The sequence below is a fragment of the Miniopterus schreibersii genome, assembly GCF_964146895.1.
Source record: "Miniopterus schreibersii genome assembly, chromosome: 16".
Classification (NCBI taxonomy): domain Eukaryota; kingdom Metazoa; phylum Chordata; class Mammalia; order Chiroptera; family Miniopteridae; genus Miniopterus; species Miniopterus schreibersii.
The window spans coordinates 30518809-30536638 of NC_138116.1; the positions used below are offsets into that span (position 1 = coordinate 30518809).

Below are 17830 nucleotides of genomic sequence, written 5' to 3' on the forward strand. Positions count from 1 at the left end.
TGGGATTTAACCCAGTTGTGTCTCACTCTGAAGCCTGTGCTGTTTTGTTATACCATACTGCCTCCCCTAAAAGATTTTGGAAAGAACTGATGTCATAATTAGGACCAGAAGGAAACTGTGGGATTAAGTGAGATTAATTTATATCAGACTCGATCAAAAAGTATTTTACAATCTTTGGCAAAGTCAATTCCATTGACTTTGCCATGTGAGTTGCAAGGAGTATCTCAAAGACATTTTTTTTTTTTTTTTAATCCTCACTCCAGGATATTTTTTCATTGCTTTTCAGAGAGAGTGGAAGGGAGAGAGAGAAAGAGAGAGAGAAACATCGATGTGAGAGAGAGAGATCAATTGGTTTCCTCCCTCATGTGTCCTGACCGAGGCCGGCGATTGAACCTGCAGCCAAGGTATATGCCCTTGGCTAGAATCGAATCCGGGACCCTTCAGTCAGTGGGCAGACGCTCTAACCACTGAGCCACACCGGCCAGGGCTTTTGTTCTTTTTTTAAAATGAGAGAATACCTAGGACAGTGGTTCTCAACCCTGCTACACATTGGAAACATCTGGGAAGTTTTTAAAAATACCCATGACTGGGCCCCACCCCCAGAGGCATCAGTATTCCTTGAAAAGCTACATAGGTTATTCTAATATTTGGGCAGATTTTCTACTTAACCTACTGATCTTATGATTATAGGAGACTATTCCCTAAGGTAAAACACCTACCAGGAATTTCAGAACCCCTCGTTTATGAGAATTTTCCTCACTGGTCTTATTGGGCTTAAACTAGATCACTTTAGATTATCATTTGTTTTGAGCTAAGGGTCAGAATTGTCTGGCAAGTTCAAGAAATTGTACACATAGCCAGAGACCTGGGGTGAAGCTAAAGTATGTATACTTCAGGGAAAAAATCTCCCTGGAAGAGAGATTTAAGAACCAATTAATTAAAGGGTCTCAAATATTTTCAATCTATAGACTATTTTACCAGAATAAATAAACCAGGGATCACTTATTCTGATTTTCTGTTAGAAATGTATAGGATGAAGTATATCAGAAATTAGTTCATGCCACATATGTAGCTACTGATGCCTATAAAGTATCTAGAGAAGAAATTATTGTGGGTAAGACAGATCTCCTCCTCTCTTCCTCTCTTCCTTCTTCATACTGATTTCAACTCTTTGTCTCATTGTTTCCAAACATACATTGATATTTGTCAGATTATACATTCCAGTTTTTAACCTGGAAAATACAGCCTTACCATTATTATTGATTTAAGCCTGTGGTCAGCAAACTTTTTCTACAAAGGGCCACATAGTATATATTTCAGGCTTTGTGGGGCAGATGTTCTGTTACAGCTACTCAGCTTGACCCTTGCAGCACAAAAGTGTCATGGCATGGGCATGACTATGTGCCAATAAAACTTCATTTACAATAGCTAACAACAGGCTGAAGTTAGCCTGCAGGCAGTGGTTTCTCACCCCTGTTGAAAGTCATCAGGAAGTCTCTGTGAACATTAGTTCTATGATAGTTTTTTGTTTCTTTTTTTAACGTACCTTAAGCAAGAGATAATTTTATTTTTATTTTTTTAGTTTTGCCATTTAAATCTGTGTTTAAAACAATAAAGATTTTCCATTTGAGGCATGGTAGGTACCTTTTGATTCCACATACAGCTAATAAACTCATTGACTTCTGTTTCTGTTTTAGTTGGTTGACAGGACTAGAATTGTGATTGTCCCTTCTCTAAATCCAGATGGACGAGAGAGAGCACAAGAGAAAGACTGTACTTCAAAGATAGGACAAGCAAATGCTCGTGACAAAGACCTGGATACAGACTTTACAAGTAAGACTAATTTTTAGGCCAGTAAAGTACTTTGCAATAATTTTATTTCTCTTTGCTAAGATATCAGTTGATCCTATTTTGTAGATGAGTAATGTATACTTTTTTCTAGGTGATAGATGTAAGGTATAAATAAATACAGACATCTGAAAAAATTTTCGAGTTTATCTTTTATAATTTGCAAAAGTAATTCAAGTTCTTTCTTAGAAATTTAATCAGTAATATTGGGGGTTCCATCATTAGTCACACAGTCATGTTTATTATCTCTCTCTACCCTCCCACATATGTGCGTGCACACAGATGTGTGTATGTTGATTTGAAGGGGCCTGTTTCTTTCTTACTTAGATAGGGTCACCTACTATACATATTGTTCTGCAACCTTTTTCATTGACTGTATCATGGACATCTTTTCATTTTAGTACTTATAGATCTCTAACATTCTTACTAATGGCGTCTTGGTGTGCTGTTAACGTGTAGCAGCACTATAGTTCATGCAACCATTTCTGTACTGATAGACATTTAGTTTCTTTTTAATTATTTGCCCTTGGAAACAATGCTGCAGAAAACACCCTGCTTTCTGAAAATATTTTCCTTCAAAGATAGGTTATATATTCCCTAAATTACTTTTGTTTATTTTCTTAATCCTCACCCAAGGATATGCTTTTGTTGATTTTAGAGAGAGAGGGAGGGGGGAGAGGGGGAGAGAGAGACAGAGAGAGAGGAAGAGAGAAAAACATCAATGTGAGAGAGAAACGCTGACTGGTTGCCTCCCGTATACGCCCCAGCCAGGGATGGGACCCGCAATCTAGGCATGTGCCCTGGCTAGGACTCGAACCCACAACCTTCTGGTGTACAGATGGTGCTCCAACTGACTGAGCCACCGGCTGGGCTCCCTAAATGATCTTTTAAAGAGGGATATGTTTCTCCCTTTTTGTTTCCAGTAAGAATTTTCTTAAACTTGCTTAGAGTCATTAATCTTTCCACAATTATCTTGAAGTATGTAAACTCAAAATAACCTGCCTTTTGAAATGAATCCTTCTTACTCGAGATAGTGGCCTATGGAGTAATAAAGTATTCACTACAGATTTTGTAAGTTAGTCCTCTGATTGTGTTCAAGTAGAGAATATTTTCTTAGCTACTCATACTAAAATTTTAAAACTTATTTGATATTTTACTTTTTTGTTTTTTAGATAATGCTTCCCAGCCTGAGACCAAAGCCATCATTGAAAATTTGATTCAAAAACAGGACTTCAGTCTTTCCGTGGCTTTAGATGGTGGTTCAGTGCTGGTCACATACCCATATGACAAGCCAGTACAAACAGGTATGTAGACTATCACTTTACATATGTACTGTTTGAACTTTGATAGGAAATTCCAATTAAGTAATGTCCCTTCAAAATTTTTTTAAATGGCGAGCATTTGAGCACACTCCCTGAGCAAATAACCAACCTGATATGATTATAGATATATCAACAGTTTAGACAGTTCCTTGTAAGAGAGAGGTCAGACCTAATGATGGCCTGGCTTTGTTGAGTGTAGCCCTCTTTGCACATCTGTTCAATTTAGTCCACAAGCATTTATAGATCAATTATTATGACTGTATACATTGGGAATATAAAAGTGAATGAGACACAATGCCTGCCTCAAGAAATGCCTCTGTAACCAAATATTAACAATACAGAATTGCCCTTCCCTGCTTTAAACCTTGACTGACTGGTTGTACCTTATGGTGAGTTAAGCAATTGCTTGTTCACTCTCTTTGGGGCCACTGTATGTGGAGACAGTTTGTGTCATTTTCAATGCAGCTTACAAGGAAATATTATTATTAGACCACAGTTGCCCCAAAATGTAATAAAACAGACCAAAGCAAGTTTTATTTTGGTGTGATAGCCTGTTTCCTAAACTAACCACTAGTGCCTTTTAATGTAAGGAAGATGTGTGTCTTTCTAGTCTGATGATTTTTAGCTAAACAGAACCATGTGGCTAATTCCAATAACCCTTCAATAAACTTCAGTGGGGTGCAAGGAGGAGAGAAAGATGACTTGTATTCATGAAGTTGAACTTGGAGAAAAACCTTTTAGATTTCTCCACTGCTGAATTTTTCTTTTGTAGTGGAAAACAAAGAGACTCTGAAGCATTTGGCATCGCTTTATGCAAATAATCACCCATCGATGCACTTGGGTCAGCCCAGTTGCCCAAATAAGTCAGGTAGGTATTTTCCCTACCCCTTCTTATTGTCGTCGCTGCTTTGGGCAGGGGAAGGGGTCTTGCCGTATGTTTTGTTGATCCTACATCTCTTAATGCTTCTATAGATGAGAATATTCCAGGAGGAGTTATGCGTGGAGCGGAATGGCACAGTCACCTGGGCAGCATGAAGGTATGCTTTATAGAATACAGTGAGCATGGGATTATAAATATTGGCCATTGAGTTTTCTGATACAAGCAAAATAAATGACATCTGCTTCATGGGTTTCTTGACATGATTGCCCTCAATTTAATCTATGATGGCATTTGTGGGGTTTTTGGCATTTTAATAATTTTTAATTGTGCAATTTAGTGACATTAATTACATTTACAATGCTGTGCAGTCATCACCGGTCCAAACCATGTATTTCCAAAACTTTTCCATTACCCCCAAGAGAAACTTTGCACCCACTAAGCAATAGCTCCTCGTTCCCCTCAGGCCGTTAACCTCCAGTCTACTTTCTATCTCTATGTGTGTTCCTAGTCTAGATATTTTATATAAGTGGAATCATACAATATTTGTCTTTTTGTGTCTGGCTTCTTTCACTTAGCATAATGTTTTCAGAGTTCATTTCTTTGATAGCATGTATTACTTTATTCCTCTTTAGCTGAATAGTGTTCTGTTGTACGTATACACCACAAGTTGTTCATGAGTTCCTCTGTTGATGGATACTTGAGTTGTTTCCACCTTTTGTCTCTTGACAGTAATGCTGCAGTGGACATTTGTGTACAAGTATCTGTCTGAACCTGTGTTTTTAATTCTTTCGGGTATATACCTGGAAGTGGAATTGCTGGTCATATTCTAATACTAAGTTTAACTCTTTGAGGAACCACCAAACTGTTTTTCATATCAGCCAAACCATTTTACATTCCCACCAGTAGCGTACAGGGTTTCCAGTTTCTTCACATCCTCGCCAGTACTTTCTATTTTCTGTTTTTTAAATTATAGTCCTTCTTGTGAGCATGAAGTAGTACCTTGTTATCGTTTTGGTTTGCTTTTCTATGACGTCTGATGGTGTTGAGCATCTTTTCATGTGCTCATTGGCCACATGTATATCTTCTTTGGGAAATCTATTCAGATCTATTGCCCATTTTAAAATTGGGTTGTTTTTCTTTTTGTTGAGTTATAAGAATTCTTTATATATTTTGGATTTAAACCCTTATCAGATGTTTGATATTTCAGTTGTTTGTTCCATTTTATAGGTTGTTTCACTTTATTGATAATGTCCTTTGATGCACAAAAGTTTTTAATTTTGATTAAGTCATACTTAACTATTTTTTTCTTTTGTTGCTCATACTTTTGTTATATCTAAGAATTCATTGCGAAATCTAAGGTAATGAAGTTTTACCCCTATGTTTTCTTCTAGTGAGTTTTATGGATGTAGCTCTTATATTTGAGTTGAGTTGATTTTTGTGTATGATATGAAGTAGGAGTTCAACTTCATTTATTTGTATGTAGAAATCTAGTTATTTGAGCACCATTTGTTGAAAAGACTATTCTTTCCCCATTGAATGGTCTTGGCACCCTTCTCAAAAATCAGTTGACCATAGATAAACCCCCTCTACCTGCCAGACACTGTGGGAAGCACTGGAGATAGAAAAATGAATTAGACATAGTCCTTGGTTTCAATGGCCCTTTTAGGAGCAGCCATGTTGGTGACTGATTACAATACAGAGTGATTTATTTATCTTTGCTGTAAAATGCTTTACTGATTCTTTATTTATATCACCCAGGTTTTCTTTTTATTCTGTTTCTTCTATTTGTTGCATTACAAAGCCTCACTCTTATTAATTTTCTTACATTTGCTTTTGAATTTTATATTCCAGGATTATAGTGTCACCTATGGCCACTGTCCGGAAATCACAGTATACACAAGCTGCTGCTACTTTCCTAGCGCAACACAGCTCCCTTCCTTGTGGGCAGAAAATAAAAAATCTCTTCTTAGCATGTTGGTCGAGGTGAGTCTCTTCTTTTAACTAGAAGCAAACTCCCAGGACTGTGTTCAGTGAAAAGCCGTATCAAAACATTTTCTTAATCGTTTACCAAAAGTTTATATTATTTATTTTAAATGTGTATAGAGAGGAGAATTTTGTTGCATTTATATTGCCTAAATAGATGCCCCGAGTTCACATATCTGGAATCTGCTGTCATCTAAGTGATTTAACCCTGAGAGATGTCACAGGTTCTTTCACTTGAATATCACACAGAGCTACTGGAGACAGTGAACTGTGGTGGGAAGTAAATCATTAAAGTCCTCAGAAGATTTGCGCTCTAAAACCTTTGGCTTTGACTCCGTTAAGGTTCTCTTCTCCCTTATCTATCTCTGTGCCTCTGAGCAGCGGAAGAGTAGCAAACAAGGTCAGAGTCCTCGGGGAAGGACAGAAAAACCCCTCTTATGGGGATTTTCATTTTGTTTGTAAATATTTTTTCAGGTTCACAAGGGAGTTCATGGATTTGTTAAAGATAAGACTGGAAAACCAATCTCTAATGCAGTCATTGTACTCAATGAAGGAATAAAGGTCCACACAAAAGAAGGAGGCCACTTCCACGTCCTGTTAGCCCCAGGTGTCCATAACATCAATGCCATCGCAGATGGGTATCAGCAACAACATTCGCAGGTAAGAGACTCAAGCTGAGTGGTATCATGTAAATACTTACTCTTAATAGTACTTTGTTTTGAAACTCTTATTAGAAAGCTTGTGAGGAAATAAATAAAAAGCATGACCAACTCTTGATTATAATATCTTGCTATCTTTCTATCTTTTAGCAACAAAAGGGACATTTTTATAGCATTTTGTATACTTTAGATGACAATTTCTTTGGTTTGCTATAAAGGCCCTAGGAATACAGCAGGGATACAATATACCTTAAATAAACTTTTTCATGATTCTTGTACTTATCTTTCTAGGTCTTTGTGCATCATGATGCAGCTAGTTCTGTGGTCATAGTCTTTGACACAGATAACCAGATATTTGGTTTGCCACGGGAGCTCGTGGTAACTGTATCAGGTAAAGAAACTTAAATTTTTGGTAGTTGAAATTAACACCAGTTCTGACATTTTGAGAGTGGATCACCTCTCTAATCACCTGAAGCTAATCCCTTTTCTTCTAATGTCTCCTTATCTCAACATGTTTTTTTCTGGAACAGTGTTCTCCCATGTGTTTTCATGGCTTGCTTCCTCACGTTTTCAGGTCTGTACTCAAATGTCATCTCCACAGAGAGGCCTTCCCTGATCACCCTAGGTAAAATAGTACCCCTGTCACTATCTCCAACCCACTTGCTTCTGTTATAGCATTTATCACTACCTGACATTATATTTTATATTTAATCATTTATTTATCTGTATTCAGTCTCTCCCACTAAAACATAAGTTCTGAGAGAGCAGGGAGTTTACCTGCATCCCCAGTGCCTAGAACCATGATTGCCATGTAGTGGGTCTTAATGAAGAGTTGTTGACTCAATGATTTGCTTTATATTAAGATCATAAGCCCCTTGGACTATGACATATATTATTTCTGTTTTTCCATGATCCTGGAAGGAGGAAATAGTTGTTTTCTCCAAGATTAATGTGTGCCATTGCTTGAATTACTGAAAGGTTAGAAATAAAAAATTATGTGGTAAAATAAGTATTGTGTCATATCTTTTTGACACAAAGAGCCTTGGTTCATTTCTAAGAGCTACTTGGATTTGACACAAAATAACCAAGTTTTATTACAGGGTGTGTGGGGGAGAGATCCCTAGTTGAAGGAGAGTGGTATATTGGAAACATGGTCATATCATAGGGCCTGTTGTGGAGTGTTTAAAGTAAAGATTTGTTAGCTTGAACCAAATAAAGTATGGATCACTTAGTGGTTAGAAACACAGGAGGATTCAGCCATGGTTTAAATCTGGCTCTGCCACCTATTTGCTGTCATGAACTTGATTTAAATTATGATTTTATTATTTCATGTTATTAAGACTTATTCTGATAACCTTATGTACAAATCTTTTAAAAAATGAGGTGTTTTAGATGACTTGAAAATTTACTGGAAAGGAAAAGAAGCCTCTGATAAATTGCAGAACGGTGGACACCATTTGATTTAATTTTGGTAAAATGTATATACACACACATGCATGAAGAAAAATCTGGAAAAATATGCACTAGGGTTGTTAAAAATGATCTTGAGGTAACAGAAATGTGAAGCTGTGGGGTTTTGGGTTTGGGTTTTTAGCATTTTTGCTATCTGTGCTTTTCAGATTTTGCATACTATAAATATACTACTTCTGTAATAATAAAAGGTTGTTTTTAAGTACATGAAATAAAATAAAATAAATGAATGGCATATTATTAAAAGTGTCACTGTAAGTAGCTGTTTGCTTATATCCTTAAAGTAAAACACCATGTGGTGGTTTGTTTGGCAGGTGCCACCATGTCGGCATTGGTCCTAACAGCTTGCATCATTTGGTGCATCTGCTCAATCAAGTCTAACAGACACAAGGATGGCTTCCACCGGCTCAGGCAGCACCACGATGAGTATGAAGACGAAATTCGCTTGATGTCGACCGGCTCCAAGAAGTCCCTCTTAAGCCACGAGTTCCAGGATGAAACGGACACTGAAGAGGAAACGTTATATTCTAGCAAACATTGAAACACACGCCTTGCATATCTCCCAGCGTAAGAACCAAGCAAAATCACAGTTCCTTTGGGGAGACACTGCATTAAGAAGAGAGACTATCTTGCTGCTTCAAAGAGCTTTGGGAAGTTAACTTGCTAAATTTGCATTCTCTGTGAAGTTGGCTGGCAGTTTTGAACTTCCCCTCCTTAAAGTACTCTTACTTTTCTTTAAAAAAAAAAAAAAAACCTGCTTTCTATTCATGCAGCAGAGATGGGACAGCACTTTATTTTTCTTCTTTTTAATTTAAGATGAGCTGTTTGGAGCTTATGTTATAACTGCATAAAGCCAACTGGTGGATGTTGTATTTTGCACATCAAGTATTTCCTAGTGGCTTTAGCTTTTGTTCTTTATTTTAAATGGCCAAAAGAATCCAGAAACATTAAGGCAGGGACAGCAGTCAGAATCTGACATAAAGCTTTAAAACTCAAGGTTTTCTCAACCTACTGAGGAGTACTTTTCTCTAGTTATTAAATAGCTGGAGTTTCTCTTATTATTCAGGTTTAGTGGAGGCTGAGTTGATTTTTAAACATATAACATTAGGAAATGAATAAATGGGCTTCCGCATTTGCTTTCTACCTGTTCCAAGGCTAGATCAGAACTGGTGGCCTGTGCTCTCAGCAGGATTTCACTACCTCTCGTGTAAGGTTTAGCAAAGTTTTAAAGATCCCCATTTTCAGGGAGAACTTGCTGACTTTGTTGTAAAAGATCTAAATGTCCGTTTGAATGGAGCTAAGAGGAAGATCTAGCAAAAGCTAAAACTCATGTTGCCTATCTTTTAACTTGGTAAAAACCCATAGGTGCTGCTGCGTTTATCTGTGAAACACTAGTTATTCTAGGAATGCCTAATTCTTTAATATTCCCAAAATTGGAACCTTTTTCTATGTTTTACATGTACGGTTTTCAGATTACCCAGCAATCTACAAGATCTGAATTCTACTGAAAGTATCTGGAAGTGTGGAAGAAACCTACTTGGCACATTCTTAACCTGTATTTTAACACAAAATATCGACACTTCATGCTGTAATAGCATACTGTTATTGAGATGGCTTGGCCAGTCTAATCCATATAGACCTCTGCAGGTGATTGGGTTCTTTGTCCTAATGTTTCATTTGACAGTCTCTTTTTTTTATTAACCAATTTTGTTAAAAGTTAAGTTGAAATCATTTAAATATGGCTTTCCATTAAAAAACAACAACTATGAACCGCTGTGCAATATAAAAAGTATCATCTTCACTGCCAGTTGGGTTATTGCAAAGACCTGAAAGATTTGCATTTTATTGTGTCTGTAATATCATGTTATTCAGTGGAAATGATGCTTTTTTTAAGTATGAGTCTTACCAATGATCTAATGGTTTGAATGTTTTAACAGCCAAGTTGCTGCTGAACTTGTACCAAATCAGGGGATCAAAAAACTTGCTCTCATCTTTTTAAATTGTATCCTATATCCATTGATGTATCAGTCATCCCAAAGCCTTCGTGTGGAGTTTACCATCCACCTAAGTAATTCAGCCAAGTTTTGTGAGGAATGCACCCAAAATGCTTTATAAAAAGCAGAGATTTGGTTCCACAGGAATAATGAAGTCATGACATTTATTAATGAGTACCTGTGATACACTTGGGGGGTTCAAGGTTAGCCATTCTGGTGTTAATCCTGTTATTAGCAACTCTAAATTTTGAGCCCTTGCCATTCCATTCTTGCCCTACCACATACATAGAACACTGTTTGTGGGGTGTTAATACTTAATGAGATGTATATGATTTAATTTCTCCTAATAATACCTTTCATTTCCCTTAAGAGGTTGATGCGGTGATATTGCTGTTTTCAGCTTTCTTTTTAAGAATGAAAACTCAGAAAACCAACAAAGGGCCTATGAGTGGCCGGCTCTGCTTGACACATTGCAGGAAGAAATTAAAGTTGATGTGACAGCCTTTGCTTAATTAGGTCTTCACTCAAGGATACCTTTTAAAGTCACATCTCTCCTGAATTAAACGTGTCTTTAACTGTACATCACAATGGCTGGAGTCCATGCCTTTTAAACATGTGTAAATTTTTTTAGAAATGAACGTACAAGTATTTCTTTTCATAATTTTTCCTGAAAAGAAAACCAAATTCTGCTATAAATCTTTAATCTTGAATGAATTTCTAAATAATGCATTGTTCTGGAAAACAAGGCCTCTCAGCCTGCATTACCTATTAACATGAATGTACAGGATCATGACTACTAAGACAGTGTTCTCTGCCCTGCTTTGTTTTTTACTTGTGAATCTAATCTGGTAATAGACCACATTAACTGCATAAGGCATTGAAGCCATATGGGATGGGGAATGCATTTTTCAGTGTTTCTCCCAGAGACTTTCCATTTCCTTGGAGTCATGGAGGCAAGTAAGTATTATGAAATTTGACCAAACCTGAGTTGTGCCTTTCTTTACTCAGAAGGCATGTTTTCCCCCCCCGATGATCAGTTTGTAAACCTCCTTCCCTCCCAGCTCCTTAATAAAAGCAAAGTAATTGAGCAGGTAATGTTCAAAGTGTCTGCCTGTGTAAATGTATTGATTATGCAGTTCAGTAAGATGGACTTAAGTTCATTTCAGGAGGAAAAACCCTTTGGTTTTGATGTATTTTGCTGAACATTTGGATAGTGATTGGGATCCCATCCTGTTGAGGAATGCTTGCAACTCTCAATGGAAGGAATTTGCTTTGGGACTGTCATCCTCCAGAAAGGAAACATAATGTATAGTTGGCCCAGCGTGATTGATCGGTTTACCTTTGGTAACTCACCTGAATGGGATTTGCTGAATCAATGAATATTGGACTTAAAACTAATTATGAGTTGACAAATAAAGAAAAGGTAGTGCTTATGCCTGAGCTTATTTTGTTTCTGAGCTAACACCAGGTTACTCAGTAACAGTGACCTGTTCCTCCATTTTCATTTATTCTTAGCAGTAAATAGTTTTATCTTCTTATTGCCAGAAATGCACTTGTACCAGTTTTTGTCCCCGCTATATTAAAAGCTTCTTGGCTGTGAATGCTGTACCTAGTGCCCTATGTTATGGTTCTCTGGTAGAATTGTTTTTAACAGAAGCAACTTTATTATTATTACAAAAAAAATTCTGTGTTTGATGTTCAGTGATTTTCTATCTAGCAACTTTTTGATAACTCTCTGGGTTTCTGATTTGTTTTAATTAAAGCAGACTTTTGGGGGGCGATTAGGGTCCTTGACTAATGTCAACTGAACTTGTATTTATAATTCATGAATATCTCCTAACACCCATTTCTTTTGTGTTTTAGCAATAATTAATACTCCACTTGACTTTCAGAACATTGTCCTAGTTGGTTTTGATTTGACAGAATATATTACGATATTTGAAAGTAGACTACCATTTTTAGGCCATTGGGCAAAAATTATGTAAAAGTATGACTATGACTTTTATAAATGGCATAACGTGAGTGTCCTAGCTACATTCTATGTTGGCCATGCTGCAGATTTTATGGAGGTATGACATAATGGTATTTTTTTATACTCAGATTAAAAATCCATTTTTCACCTCCATTTTTTTCAGTGACATTCCCCAATTCCAGAAAAATCTATAGCTATTTATATGAGGTGCCTAACACTCATTCATCTCAAGTGCTTCTGTCTTTGGTTTATTTCATGCACTGTGCCTTCAAAATGAAAATCTTAAAAGGGACTTTAAACAAAGTTGAATCGTAGTTTTAAAAAGTCAATCTGTGTAATTTATGTGAAATCTAACTGTAATGAGGTCCTTTCTGTTTTTTTATATGTAAACAGATCTAATCCTGTATAAAAGTTATTTTATGATGTTTGTCTATTTTGTGTTTTGTCTCATAATCTCTTTTCAAAAGCAATAGTCCAGGAAAAGTTGTTGTTCCAACTTGAAAGTTTGTATTTAGCTTTTCTACCTATTACTAGGAGAAAAATAGGACCAGGCCAGAAATACAGGGGGTTACCTGTAGAGTATGTCTGTCTCAAATTGACTCAAAAGAAACCTAGTTTTCTGAAATAATTACATCAGCCCCGGCTGGTTTGGCTCAGTGGTTAGAGCATCGGCCCGTGGACCGAAGGGTCCCAGCTTCGATTCCGGCCAAGGGCACGTACCTCAGTTGGAGGCTTGATCCCCGGCCCCAGTCAGGGCGCGATCGGGAGGCAGCGAATCCATGTCTCTCACATCGATGTTTCTCTCTCCCCCTCCTTCCACTCTCTCCGTAAAGCAATGGAAAAAATACCCTCAGGTGAGGATTAAAAAACAACAAAGTAGAATGAAATAATTACATCATATAGTAGCCACATTTCTCCCTCCTGTTTGTAGCCCAGCTGGGTTGATATATGTCTAATTACACAACGAACACCGAAAAACTGGCCTTGAAAGGTTTATGTGCCCATTTTAAACTTGTTTGTTAAAAATGTAGTCTTTTATACAAATGAGCTCAGTTAGAATAATTTGTCTTGGCGTTTCTCTGCACAGTGGAGATGAATTCATTTTGCAATAATATGTTGATACTGTTGTTCTAGTAAGAACTGGGAAAGCAAATTTATACAAGGAACATGTGCTCTGCTGACAAGGAACTAAGTCCAGACCAGAGAAAGAGAAATGGAACTAAGCTGTCTGTGCATAGTGACTAGTCCCTTTAAAAAGAAAGTCTGCTCTAGAAGAAGTATAGCATAGAGATAGAGCATGGACTTTGGAGCTGGATCAATCTGTGATTGATTCTTGGCTCTGCTACTTGCTCCCTATGAGACTTTGTTTTGTAAAAGTTTCTGAACATTCTCTGAGCCTCGATCTCTGTACTGGTTAAGGAATAATTCCTGATAGGATTGGAATGGGAACTAAGTGAAATAATGTTAGCAAAGGGCCCAACGTAATAGTTTACTCAGAACTGAGTAACCGTGGTAACCAGTATCATTTGCTGTTTCCTGATCCCTTTGAGAGAAAGTTACTCTATCAACTATATGAACAAACAAAGATCTGTGTATGAGGTAGTCTTTTTAATTTAGAAGAAATCCCTAGATATGAATACTTAAGAAAAACCAAAAAGCTATGAAATTTTCCATTATGTGATCCCATAGATTGTCTACAGCATGGCAGTAAAGTTTTTAAAATTGTGTTCATATTTGTTTATAAATAAGACTGCATTTATGCTTAGTTAGTAAAAACAGCCTTAACTGCTGCAAGACGTCTGAACAGTGATGATGTTTCTTTGTCCCCCAGTGTTTGAAATGCTTTCCTGAATTTTTGTCAGGAGTTTTCTCATAACTAAATCAAGACCCTTTTGATTTGTAACACGAACAGTAATCTGGTTATGTTCGGTTTTTCAGATTTCTAGAAGCTGATTGTTCTCAGCAAACGTGAGTGCTCAGTGCTAATACACTACTCAGCTGTGAATAAATGCCATCGTGTAGGTCTTCATCTCTTACTCTCACTCACAGAATGCTAATGGTTCCATGGTACTTATTGCATACCTCAGATAAATACATCATTATTTATTACCCACAGTTGAAAAGCAAACATATAAAGCCCAGTTTTTAACTTTGATATTATAATTTCCACCTTACATTAATCAGTAGACTGTTAAAAGAAAGCATGATATTTCTTTGGCATTTTGGCTGGAGTTGGATGGAACCCTATTTCCTATTACTGTGTAAACAAATGTAGACAAGGCAAGCAAGAACTGGAGTAGAAAGGTGTTCGAGGCTAGAGGCCAGCCTGGAAGAAGTTTGACTACAGGAGGGTGGGAAGGTTGATTAGACTGAAAAATTTGGTAACTGGTAGGGGGAGTGCTATGTTGAGATAGAGGCCTCATTAGAAGCAATATGAAGAGGCCATGATATAGTTCAAACTGTAGGTAGGAAATAAAAGCAGGTGGAGAAATCTTTAATGGAACATGTACAAAGAGATTGCAGATTAAATGGAAATTGTTAATGGATTATACTCTGTGATTGAGCCAAAGTGAAGGGGTAAAGGGGGAGGTCTAGATTGCTAGATCTGAACCACCATTAATTTTAAGTTATTCCAACATTTACAATTATTATTGGCACACTGTATTGTATGGTTTCTAGCAGAGTTTTCAAGATCAGAGAGGTTTTTTGTTTTGCACTTGAAAGATGCTTAGGGAATTGATAGGGAATGGGATGGATGGGGAGTGGACTGATAATGGTAATGGCTGAATTGGACGACTGCTGGATTTTTAAAAAATAATTTTGGAATAGTTTTTGATTTGCAAAAAAAAATAGTTGCAAAGATAATACAGAGTTGGCTGCTGAGTTTTCATTTGAAGAATATGGATGTTGGAAGGGCAAAAGAGGAAGGGATGTACCTACAGCTTTCTATCCAGGAGGACTGGCCCGGGACACACCTGAAAGGGGCTGGGCGTAGGAAACGTCTAGAGCCCAGCCAGGCACGCGTAGCCTAGGTGGTCCGCGTAGCCGAAAACATTAGCGGCAACCTAAGCTACCTGTCTCCTGATATTTCATTACAAAATAATGCTAAAAACAAGAAGGGAAAAGTAAATTTACAGAAATCACGTTCAGTATAACTTAAACTCAGAATTCTGGAAACATCAAACTGACTTAGTAAAATGAGAAAAACCACCAAATCTCAGCATGTACTCTTGCCTGCCTGCCCCAGGCAGACGGAAACAAACTGCAGGAAAGACAGAAGAGGGACGCCAGGAAAAGGGCTTAAAGTTGGTCTAAAACTACTGCCAGAAAGAGTAACTCCACCTTGAGTCTGAATGATCTAAAAATCACGTCCATGCAGGTCAGAGCACAAAGCTCCAGAAGGGACTTCAAAGTGAGCAGGCCTGCTTTAAGGGGCAGTCTTTGATAGCTTCTGGGGAAGGAAAACCGTGAAAAAGAATGGAGAGGCACCCCTTGACTGTTAGGTGATGAAAGAGAAAAGAAACAGAAGAGGAAAACTTAGAGTCCTGCAAGATAAATGAGAACTGCAAAATAGGAGCACTTCCCATTCCTCCCTCCCACCAAAACAAGCAGAAACCACACTCCAGGACCTAAACTTCGCTATATTGACAGAAGAGATCTCAGCCACGAACCCTGAAAATATAAACAACATATCATTGGTAAGGGAGAAACACATTTGTTATTACTGGTAGGTAGAATTGTGTGTGCGGAAAATAAAATAACCTACAGGTGAATTAGAAATAAGATAATTCAGTTCTCCTTCCAGCTATGAGTGTATTGGATTGAAACAGAAACACCTTCCCATCAAGAATAATTAGAAAAGCTGGATTTAAAAAAAACACAACTGAAGGATTGGAGAGCTACTAAGGTAACAAGGACGGATGGGGTCTAGATGTAAACGGAGTTCAGGTTCAGGTGAAGTTTTCTCCTTGAGGCACTTGTTGATTCGTAAGTGGTGACTAAGAGGACGCCTGGCAGCAGAGAAGCTGGCAAGAGGCGGAGAACAAGCAGAAGCTTTAGGCAGTGTGGGTGGGTCACGGGAAATAGGCGTTCAGGGCCTATCGAACAGGGCGCTGATCAACAGACTTCCAGTTAGGACACGTAAGTGGCTACACATGAGAAGTAAGGGCTCATCAGAAACAGACCCATTTGGACAGAAATACAATTCCACCTGGTCTTAGTCCCACCCCTTACTGGTAAGCTGATGAGCCCCTACCTGAACTCCTGCAAGAAGTAGCAGTAAACGGCCTGGAGGAAGATAGTATCTGAAGCCTCAAGTGTTATTGCTACAAAATTTATAATATACAGCATCCAAGCAAAAGGTACTTTTATTATCAAAAGACAATATCAAATAATGAAAGATCAGGGGAAAAATAGGGACAGTCCCACAGGGGTTACAGATTTCTCAGTTATCAGTCAGAAACTTTAAAATAATGGTGATGAATACAAGAAAATAGAAGACATGAGGAATTTTAGCAGAGAATTAAAATATATTAAAAATTAAATGGAGGCTTTTATTCTGGACAAAAATGGAGTAGATGTATTTCTCTTCTATTCCACCCACTGAGCACAGCAAAAAATCGTTATACGTTATACGGGGGGGGCAAAAGTAGGTTAACAGTTGTGCGTATGGAAAATAATAATAATACAAGAGTAAACTCTGTGTTTCACTTACAACTGTAAAGCTACTTTTGCCCCACCCTGTATATAAAACAAAAAATAAGACTCAGAATGGTGGAGAGAAGACGACAGAATAGCTAGGGACCTCAGGATCCAAGAAACGACACAGTGGTGAGTTCTCTGAGTTATCTCTTACCTCATATATCCCCCATAATGGGTACTAGAGAAACTGGCAACCCAGAAATGCCAAAGAGTGCAGACCAAAAAAAAAAAAAAAGCCTACAGAAAAGACTTAGCTGGCCAAAGAACCAGGAAAGGGGCAGCCTTCCAAGACAGGGTAGTTTTAGAGAATTGCATTACTCCAGCTATATTCTCGGGGGGAAAACTGAGGCCTGTCTCTACCCCTGGCAGCAAAGGCTGAGTGGGGAGCCTACACTCCATGCTCACCTGGCGGTAATGAAGGCATTCCTCCCCACCTCCTGGGTGGTGTCGAAGAAGGCCAAGTGAGGAACTAGGACTTCCACGGTCACACGGGTAAGGAGGCCTCCTGCCACGGTGTCAGTGGAGGCCATGTGGGGAGCAGTAACAAGGCACCCACCCTCCTGGGGTATCAAGAGGCCAAGGGAAAGCCTGAACTTCCACTCCCCCCTGCTAGTAACAAGGAAGTTCCCCACCTCCCCTACAAGCACACAGTCAGAGAAGTTCTGCTTAAATGGAGATTTAAATAAGGTCCAGAGTCGTCTTATACCTCAAATATCCAGGATACAATTTTCAAAATCATTATACTAAGAACCCCCCAAATTTCAACTTGAATGGAAAAAGACAATCAACAGATGCCAACATCAAGATGACACAGATGTTGGAATCATCTGACAAGGCTATAATAAAACTAAGCAATTAGAAATAAACTTAGGAAAAAATAATAGTGTCTCAGCAAAGAAACAGAAGATACAAGGAACCACATGGAAATTTTAGATCTGAAAAATACAATAATTAAAAAAACTCAGTGAATGGGCTCAACAGCAGAATAGAGGGGACAGAGG

At 38.0% G+C, this 17830-nt stretch overlaps 1 protein-coding gene across 1 annotated transcript in view; it reads left to right on the forward strand.

Annotated features, from left to right (window-relative positions):
• CPD (carboxypeptidase D) overlaps positions 1-12554 on the forward strand; it is a 57900-nt gene extending 45346 nt beyond the window's left edge. The window contains exons 14-21 of the mRNA XM_081116230.1: positions 1698-1833; positions 3021-3152; positions 3943-4038; positions 4143-4207; positions 5902-6033; positions 6508-6693; positions 6984-7083; positions 8477-12554. Of these exons, the coding sequence (XP_080972356.1) occupies positions 1698-1833; positions 3021-3152; positions 3943-4038; positions 4143-4207; positions 5902-6033; positions 6508-6693; positions 6984-7083; positions 8477-8703 (1074 nt within the window). The 3' untranslated portion in view covers positions 8704-12554. The remainder of the gene's footprint in view (positions 1-1697; positions 1834-3020; positions 3153-3942; positions 4039-4142; positions 4208-5901; positions 6034-6507; positions 6694-6983; positions 7084-8476) is intronic.
• Positions 12555-17830: the final 5276 nt, after the last annotated feature.